At 30.1% G+C, this 10,116-nt stretch overlaps 2 protein-coding genes across 3 annotated transcripts in view; one reads left to right on the top strand and one right to left on the bottom strand.

Annotated features, from left to right (window-relative positions):
* Nucleotides 1–4,628: 4,628 nt before the first annotated feature.
* Nucleotides 4,629–7,612, top strand: LOC108750104 (uncharacterized oxidoreductase YrbE-like). Its single transcript, XM_018489353.1, has 4 exons — nucleotides 4,629–4,790; nucleotides 5,595–5,834; nucleotides 6,310–6,691; nucleotides 7,085–7,612. Exons 1-4 carry the CDS (start codon nucleotides 4,708–4,710, stop codon nucleotides 7,538–7,540), a joined length of 1,161 nt encoding a protein of 386 aa, XP_018344855.1. The 5' UTR covers nucleotides 4,629–4,707; the 3' UTR covers nucleotides 7,541–7,612.
* A 1,116-nt stretch (nucleotides 7,613–8,728) lies between these two features.
* The window catches only part of LOC108749873 (protein DDI1 homolog 2), a 4,933-nt gene continuing 3,545 nt past the window's right edge, over nucleotides 8,729–10,116 (bottom strand). The window contains exons 5-6 of one of the 2 annotated variants that reach the window (XM_018488874.1): nucleotides 9,972–10,088; nucleotides 8,729–9,643 (exon numbers count right to left, since the gene is read on the bottom strand). In XM_018488874.1, the coding sequence (XP_018344376.1) occupies nucleotides 9,435–9,643; nucleotides 9,972–10,088 (326 nt within the window). In that variant the 3' untranslated portion in view covers nucleotides 8,729–9,434. The remainder of the gene's footprint in view (nucleotides 9,644–9,971; nucleotides 10,089–10,116) is intronic. The other variant, XM_018488873.1, reaches the window with a different exon arrangement.

Genomic DNA, 10,116 nt, shown 5'->3' with positions numbered 1-10,116 from the left:
ATATTGCAGTCTTCTTCGTTTTGTGAATCAGCTGAAACTTTAAAATACGATATTCTTTTCTGGAGCCGCTCTTTCATTTATAACTGTACATATTAGAAAGCGAATAACAAACAGCATAACGTTCATTCTAATAATATTGAAATAAATCTATATTAGAACCGAAGCGGAGAAGTTCTATATTAAAAATAACATTTGATTCCAACGATTTCACAAAACGCAGAATCAACTCAATTAAAAGTAAGTAACCAAACAGCGATTAGACGATACTTAGACGATACTTAAAAATTGTTTTGAACATTGTTTTGTCCTTTCTTTTTATTGCCCAGCATATATTTACTCCATGCCTGTCTCATTGTTCACGATAACTCGCACGATAACACTTAAATCGCACGCAATAATTTTTAACATTCCAAATTTTTATGATTTCGCAAACAGTGCCGGCGTTTTATCTCTATTAAATCTACGCAATTCCGCAATGACTTATGCCCTAGTAAAACCCAGAGCCTCCATTTCCTTAACTGGCTTCCGTGAACGGATCATGCGGATAAATTGTATTCTCTAAAGCGACGGGCCTTGATGACCTTTGATTGCTGCCTTGCCCGTCTAACAAATTTCCATGAAAACATTTATCATCGACGAGACAAATTTCCGTAGGAAAAAACAATACTCGTTAAAAAAAAGTAAATTATCATAAGCTATAATTAATGTTCACACAAATTAGATATTCATAACTTTAAGTTGCTATCAAAAACATAAATTTAATAATTTAAATTTATTTAAAGAATAGGCGATTGCAGAAATATACTAAAATAGACCAGACATAGTGGAAAGGTGTGAAAATAGTATTCTTTTAATAGATAAAAAGTAGTAAAAAAGGACGAGAGGATAGCCTGAGCTGAGACGTACTTGCTATGCTGCCACTGTTTCTTAGCATCCCTCGTGCTATTCTCGAGAGCTCACTGGAGATCTCTGTCATCTAAGGATTCATCACTGTTTCCATTCAATTTGGCATACTCTGATAAATCACCTGCTGTAAAAATAATTGTTAATAAATTATTATTTGCTAATATTTTTTGCTCTAACGTTTTCTTAATTATAATTAATTTTTTACACACACACAAGTGTTGTTAATTACAAAAAAAAGAAGTACACCTTCTGTCAGAAAAGGACCTTCAAGTCAATTCTTCTTCAAGTCAACGCAACATTGATGTCTCTTAAGGATATCCAAGCCCAGTAGCATGTCCATAGACTGTTCCTCAAGAACGCTGAAGAATGTTGTCAGATGGTCATTGCTGATCTGTATTTGTGGAGGACTATAAAGTCTATCGAGATTAAAATCCAAAAGATTAAAAGTTTAGAACTAGCTATCAATTACGGAAGAGATCTGGCAGCAGGATCTGTCTAAATACATGCATCCATCGATGGTTACGATCGCATGATGTTACGATGCGACGCATCACCGAAAGAATAACCGTTGAGCTTAAAACTACACAAAATTTCTCAGGGGTGATTTCTCACGCAGAGTAACTTTTATTCCTAAGAACCGTTCTCTCTCCTCTATCCAGTTCGCGGTAGAAGCTTCACCATGAGCATCCTTTTCAACAAATGTGACACTGAAAGGGTACGTTATTTATTTGTTCTATTAATTTCTTCTTCTCGAAACTTTTATTTATTAGCCTTATTAGCAAAACAAGTCATTTAAGTAGAATGAAAACGTGATTCTCTTTTTCTTCCGATACCTTTCATTTTCTTTTAAATTATATCTTTCTAAAGAGTGACGAGCTACCATACAATTTTTTTACAATTTTCTAAATCATGACATTTTCTTGATTGTGAATCATTGTACGATTATAAACGACATAACGATGAAATATCAGCTGGTAAAAGAAAGTATAACTTGTACATCACATTTTCAAATATATATCTCGTGATATTTTTTAATTTCTACAATATCTCTCATATTTTTATTTGTTAATCTAAATAAATAATAAAACAGGAAATTAAATTTTTATAAGTGATTTTTTTAAATTATTTCTCTTAATGTTTTATAATTCTTTAACAGTATATATTACAATTACTTTCTATCTCTATTACGAGAAATTACTTGCAAGATAGATTAGAAAGCTTTAATCACTATTTAATGTATATACTTCAAAATGATTTACGGTTTAAGATTATGGATTATTTATACCATTCAAAATTTTCTGTACATTTTTTTTTGTTTCGATGAAAGGATGATGACAAATACAGCAACATCGTGGTAATTTAGCACAACGACGAGCTGTTAACACATATGATGTCGTTTTTACGTTAGAATGACGTCTCAAGACCGCGTGATCTTATAGTATCGGCGGATCTTAATGGAAGTAGGAAAATATAATTGCTGTGTTGTCATTAATTCAACTTACTTTCGACATGAATGTTGATTGCTGCGCTTTTTCAATTATTCATAAGCTTAATAGAAATGCTGCTAAGACCGATTTTTTTTATAATGCGTAAAACAAAAATTTGAAAAAAAAATTGACAATTATTTTTTGATAAAACATTAATTTGTAAAAAGTTTTCATATCTATTAAAGATCTTAAGTAAAGAACTTTAATCCTCTTGAAGATAGATACTATTGCGTCTATTGTGGAACTAAGTAAACATTGTTTTATCTGGTCGCTTCTCGAAAATATTTACGAAAATTTTTAATGAATGAAGTATAATAGAATGTCTAAAATAAAACTTTAGGATATCTTTACCGATCATCTTAAGATATATTTCATAAACAAATCCGAAAGATTTTAAAATTGTTTTATGCGTCGATTTTAGATATTTTGCTCATTGAGTTATATCGCTCAATAATCGCCATGTACAAATCTTTATTTTGAAAAATTCTATCGTTTTTTAATTGAAAAAATGTTACAGTTATATTATAAATAAAATTATAGCTTGAGTTTCTCACTGGCACAATCGATAGAATTCTCTCACAAAGCTATTTTTTATATTAAACACGTTTAGCAAGTGCAATCGTTAAGCAAAAAATGTGATTAATATATTTCGTGATTGATTAAATCGGCATTTAATTAATAAAAAAAAATCTAAATCAATTAAATTAATTAATGCTATCAACGTAGAAATTAATTTTAAACTCAATTATCCCAACTTATCCTTTATCTTTTTTTAATTCTTAAAACTAAAAAAACATAGAGAGTCAGTTGAATTAAAATTAAAATAAAACTACATTAGTAAAAAAAGATATAAATCCAAAAGCCGATTTTATTTAGCTTGCATTTGCCGAATGTAATATGCCGCATGATAAAAACACATATCTTAATTGATTTCAGAATGAGAAGAAAGTCAAGGGTGCCGTTTTATTATAAATCTTACCGATCGATGAACATTTTCGATTGATGAAAACTCACGATGCGACATTCTATGTGAATTTGTTGTTGCTGCTTGTTATTTAATTTACGTTGTTTAAATAAATTATGTAATCGCGACTTTTTATAGTCTATTTTTATTCCAAAGATACGATATATAATGCGATAATTTCGTCGATAACCCCTTGTCCCTTTCATGATTTTGCATTTTAATGGAAATTTTCAAGTTACTTATTGATATTAATTATGCAGTAAACAATTTTAACAGATATTTCAGGTCATTTTAAAAGTCGCTGAAAAACTAGAAGTACATCTATTTTTTATCAATTGTTATGACATAGTTTTTGCGATAGAAGTTATGATATAGATAAATGATTAGCGTAATTATAGCGATAACAAAGTCCTCCATTCATTACGTATTACAGGTCGTGGTAACATTTTAAGAAATGAAAGGGTATCGCATAATGATTATGCAAAAACACGAACAAACATAACTGCAGAATCTAATGGCTATATCGCGTAAATATATATAAACCACTCATATCCAAATCAACGTTATGCTCAATCTATTAGAATGATCAACGTATCGAATATGGTGGAATATCCAATTTAAGTCTTCTCTATCGTCGCTTGATTCCTCTCTCTTTCTATCCTTCTTTCTGAATGAGTGCATCGCAATACTGAACTTTTCTCATTGTACCTCGTGACTTAATTTAATAAATGGATAGAACTATCTGGAAGTTCTCTCCTGCTGCCAAGTGTCGTTTATGTGACGCTTTTGTAGCAGCAAAGCATGTTAATAATTAATTAGTAGAAATCCAGAGATTTTAAGACAGCACACCAGCTTAATTATTTCGAAAGGCGAACAATTAAATAAAAATACTTCAATTTTAAACTTATCATTAATGCTCAAGAATGTTATCATTAATATTCAATAATTTATGTTGCCAGAAATTTATACTCATTTTTTCGTATTTATTGAGAAGTTTGTTAAGAATTCTTGGCATAAGAATAGCCAGTAAGGATAAAAATAAAAATGATAAAAAATTCAGAAAACTCGGAAGAAATATACAAAATTCCTTATTCAATAAAAACAACAGCTCAGCATGATAGAGATTTCCTTATTTTTTTATATTACGCATTACTGATATAATTAGAAAATGTATCTTTTATCTATTACGTGGCGCTATTGGATAATAATATGCGTCACAGTAAGCAACCCCCACTTCCATTTATCTTTTCGTATATAAGAAGCTGTTATCGAGGCATCGTTTGCCAGAAACCGGTCTCTCGATCGCGACAGATTTTGGAATCAAAGTATATACATTTATAATTTGTAATAATGGCAACGGCGAAGTTCAAAGAGACATCTCCCTACGTCAAACCGAAGCCTTCACCACCTGAGGATGATTATCTATATAAAAAGTGAGTAATTAATTCAATATCATTAATATAAATTCGCATCGGCGCGATGCATTGTAAAATAAATGTTATACTCGATTGACAGAAATTTATTCGATGAAGAAAATTGCTTATAAAAAAAAACGTTTACTTTTATATTCCTAAAATTTTATTTCTATTCTTAATTTAAAACCGACGTGAGAAATGTCTACGCGCAACAAAATTCATATGGACTTTAAATAAACAAATTTTCAATTTATTTTATAAGTAACTTTTATGTAGGTGGACAATTATTACAGTTTTTCACTTTAGACTGTCGAGACTAGAAATTTCAACTATATTTCTTTAAGATGTATGTTTATGTTTACCAGATTGAAGAACTCTTCCTATACAAAATAAATAACAATAAATAAAGTAAGAGTCAAACAGTTTAAACTGAGTTTTTATTTTATTATATTTTTTCAATTTTATTTTTTTCTATTTGTAATTTATTCGTTTAATTGTGTGACTTTTTTAAAGAAATGTGTTTGACTCTTACTTCGCCATTTATTTATTGTTATTGATTTTATGTTTCTTTGCTTCTAATATTTTTTTAGTAATGATTCTTCTACTAATGCAGAATATATATAAATTAATATTAAAATATATATTAAAAGTACGTTAAACCGAGATTAATATTTAATCTCAGTTTAATTTTCTTTCTTTATACCTTTCTAATCTCTTTCTAATTTTTAAATTGGAAAAAATAAAGAGTAAATTAAATCTTTTTAAAGATTAAAATTATTCGACACTGGTAGAAATGAACACTTAGAGAAATATCTTTTATAGATATTTAGAACACTTCCCCCTGAAAGCGGAGAACGAACCGATAGTTAAAGTGGCTCTGTTCGGCGTGGGTCGTGCCGGGACGATACATTTAGCAACTATGAATTCTAGTAAACGTGTCCAAATTTTATATATTGTTGATGACGTCGAAAGTAATTGGCAAAACTTGCGAAAGTACTGGCATCTGGACAACGTTACCTTCTTAAATAGCAAGCAGTCTGATAAAGTATTCAAAGATCCCAAGTAAGTAACTACACTGAGAAAAAAAATATATATCCTAAATTTCAATAAATATTTATTTGAATAGTACCGATTAAATATTTATTAAACATAAAAATATATTTATTTGGTACAAAAAACATTAATTTGATTTAACAATCACTTCTTTTTATTAAATAAATATTTATTTATTATGAGTAAATGTTTAGTTGGTAGTATTCAAATAAATATTTATTTAAATTTAGGCTATATTTTTTTTCAGAGTATATCAATTAAGAAAACATTGTCGAATAATTAACTTAAATAAACTCAAATTAAAATAAAAAATTAAGTACCTTATGATATAAATTTATATGTATAATATAAATTATATATTATAAATGATATAATAGAAATTAGCGTGAATTACACAATTTCTATATCTAGACAACATAAATCTGTAATACAAATGTATCTGTACAATCAAACAAGTAATGCCTGCTTTTCACAATTTGTAAAGTGTCGATGCGGTTTTCGTGGCGTCACCGACTTACACACATGAAGGTATAGTTATCAAAGCTCTGGAAGCAAAGAAGGCAGTCTTCTGTGAAAAACCCATAGCAGAGGATCGCCCAAACACCGTCAAATGCTACGAGATGGCCAAGAAAGTTGGCAAGCCACTATTTAGCGCGTTCAATCGGCGATTCGATCCAAGTTATTCGAATCTGAAAGAACGAGTTCGCAAAGGGGAGGTTGGACACGTCCACATGATTAAAACAGTCTCTCGTGACTCTCCCCTGCCCTCTATAGACTATTTGAAAGTATCCGGCGCTATCTTCCACGATTGCTTGGTCCACGATATCGACATGATAACTTGGGTTCTCGGAGAATACCCAGATAAAGTACGATTTTTACACATATTGTACGCAATGTACACTGAGAAAAATACTAAATTTTAATAAATATTTGACTAATCCTAAGTAGAAATTTATTAAATGTAAACATATATTTGTTCGACATAAAAGTTATTAATTTCATTCATTTTTTAATAAGTAAATATTTATTTATTGGAAGTAAAGGTTTAATATTATTCAAAGATATATGTTAAGATTTAGTAATTTTGTTTCAGTATATATAGCAATTTTGTGTATCTACATGCAGTTAATATCTTAGAAAAAGCAGATTTTTATATGTATTTATCTCAATTTTTTTATATTTTTATAATTATCTCAAAGAACTAAAAATTGAACAAATCATATCTATTTAAAAAAATGATTAAAAAATGCGAATTACAGGTTTCGGTCCTAGCCCACGCAAATATCCCAGAAATCAAGGCCATTGGAGACTTCGACACGGTTGCAGTGAACTTACATTTTCCATCAGGAACAGTTGGCATGATCGATTTATCGCGCAACAGCTCATACGGATATGATCAACGACTGGAAGCCTTCGGTCCGAAAGGCATGCTGCAAGCCGCCAATGAACAGTTTCACTCCGTTCATGCGTATAATGAACTACAAGGGATTACCACCGCCCCGATCTTCTACTCATTCGCTAGCCGTTTTATGAACGGCTATCTGAGAGAGTTTGATCACTTCCTCGATGTGGTACATGGTAAGGTTGAATCGCAGGTCAAGTCGAAGGAAACCTTGGCGGTGAGTAAGATCGCTACGGCCTGTGAAGAGTCCGCTCGCATGGGGAAAGTCGTGGAACTCACATGGACCAAGGACGAGTTGCCGGATAATTTATGAGGAGAAACAGCAAAATTTCAGCAAAACTTCAACAAAACTATTATTACAGTCGTATAATATTATCTTCTTTGATGCCATTTTTATAAATTATATATAATATATACTCGTGTATATATATATATATATATATATATATATCACATACTTTTTTTGTTTATAAATGGAATAAATTACCAAATTATCGCATATAAAAAGAGTGAGACTTCTATGAACATTATTCATTTAAAATCTATATGTATGTCTCTCTTTCACTCAGTATCTGAGTATCCGAGAAGCAAAGGTATAGATATATAATAAATGTTTGTAAACGTGATTTTTCTTTTTTTTTCTCCTCCTTTTAATTTTTTATCTAAAACCACAATATCACAAAATAAATAGATATTTTTTAAAGTGCAATTTGAGAAATAAAATAATATAACTGCGATACACATACATAAAAATATATTATAAATTATGTAATATATGCAGACATTATTATCGTTTTTGTCCAAATAATGAATATTTAGCTGATAAATAAATCAAGCCATATTGTTCATGTTTTTATTGTATGACAAAGAAATTATAATAATATACCAAATACCTTGTCAAAAGAAAAATAGCAGCAGTATAAAATCGATTTGTAAATTGAGTACACACCTGTGTAGAAGACACTTCTTCATGTAACTGCTATCATAACAAATATCTCGTAAAAAAATGGAAAATTTTTCTATTGCTCGCCTGTTATTATCATTTTATATACAAAGTCTGCGTTTTTCTTCGGTAAATAATGGAGGAACTGAGTTTGAGCCGAGTTCGACATTATTTTCGAGTCTCTGAAACATTATCAAATTATAAAGTCGATGTTCTAAGCGCAAATTTTGTCTACTCCATTTCGTACTCAAGATTTATAAGAGTCTATTAATACTAGATATATATACATTTGTCCATATTCACCACTTAAATGAAAAATTACAAAGAATACCGCAAAAGATATACATATCTTTCGAGGTGTATAGAAAAATCTTATCGCTTACTATGCTGATTCTCCTCAGCTTAATTATGTATACACAAGTCTTATTTTTGTATGAATTCTAAATAAAATCTTGATATAATCAATATATAATCATATTTTCGTAAATATGCATACTGCAATTAATTATGTTAAATATTAGGTCACGTAACAATTTAATTCTTCTTTTAACAAACTTAGCTACATAGCGTAGTATAGTACATATATAAATATATATACTATTTGGAAATAATGCAATTAGGCGTTGCATGTACGTGTAAGAAAATATACAAAGAAGTATACTTCAAATACAACTTCTTATCAATCTAACTGGAACTTCTGTATTATTTATGTATTTTTATAAAATTCAATCTGAGAGATGCGCATATTCTCCAACGTTTTTCAACATTCTTCAATTTGTTTCTGAGCTATAAAAGGTTTTTTTTTTACATCATAACTATTGATCAATGTATCAAAGTTTTATTTATTGAAGGACCATATTGCAGTCTCCTTCGTTTTGTGAATCAGCTGAAACTTCGAAAATATGATATTCTTTTCTGGGACTGCTCTTTCTTTGTGACTGTACATATTGGAAAGCGAATAACAAACAGCACGCACAACATTCATTCTAATATTGAAATAAATGTATATTAAAATAAAAGCAGAGACGTTCCATATTAAAGATAATATTTGATTCCAACGATTTCACAAAACGGAGAATCAACTCAATTAAAAGTATCAAACAGCGATTAGACGACGCTTAGACGATACTTAAAAATTGCTTTGAACATTGTCCTTTCTATTTTTATTATCTAGAATATATTCACAATTTCGCTCTATGCCTGTCCCTTTGTTCACAATAACTCGCACGATAACACTTAAATCGCACGCAATAATTTTTAACATTCAAAATTTTAATGATTTCGCAAACAGTGCAGCAGTAGCCTGCGTTTTATCCCCGTTAAATCTACGCAATTCCGCAATAACTTGCGCTCTGGTAAAACCCAGAGCCTCCAGTTCCTTGACTGTGGCTTCCGTGAACGGGTCATGCGGATAAATTGTAGTCTCTAAAGCGGCGGGCCTTGATGACCCTTGATTACTGCTGCCTTGCCCGTCTAATAAATTTCCATGAAAACATTTATCATCGATGGGAAAAATTACCATTTGTACAAAAAAATAATGTTCGTCAAAACAAAAAGTAAACTATCATAGGCTATACATAACAATTATGCAAATTAGATATTCATAACTTTAAGTTGCTTAAAAACAAAAATCTAATAATTTATTTAAATTTAAATTTATTTAAAGAATAGGCGATGGCAGAAATATACTAAAACAGACCAGGCATAGGGAAAAGGTGTAAAGATAGTATTTTTGTAATAGATAAAGTAGAAAAAAAGGACAAAAGGATTAAGAGGATAGCCTGGGCTGATACGTACTTACCATGCTGCCTCTGTTTCTTAGCATCCCTCGTGCTATCCTCGAGAGCTCGCTGGAGATCTCTGTCATCTAAAGATTCATCACTGCTTCCACTTAATTTTGCACACTCTGGTAAATCACCTGTAGAAATAATTATTAATAAATTATT

The sequence above is a fragment of the Trachymyrmex septentrionalis genome, unplaced genomic scaffold (assembly GCF_001594115.1).
Source record: "Trachymyrmex septentrionalis isolate Tsep2-gDNA-1 unplaced genomic scaffold, Tsep1.0 scaffold32, whole genome shotgun sequence".
In the NCBI taxonomy this organism is placed as follows: domain Eukaryota; kingdom Metazoa; phylum Arthropoda; class Insecta; order Hymenoptera; family Formicidae; genus Trachymyrmex; species Trachymyrmex septentrionalis.
The sequence above is the reverse complement of the archived record's forward strand: the minus strand, read 5'-3'. Positions and strand labels throughout refer to the sequence as shown.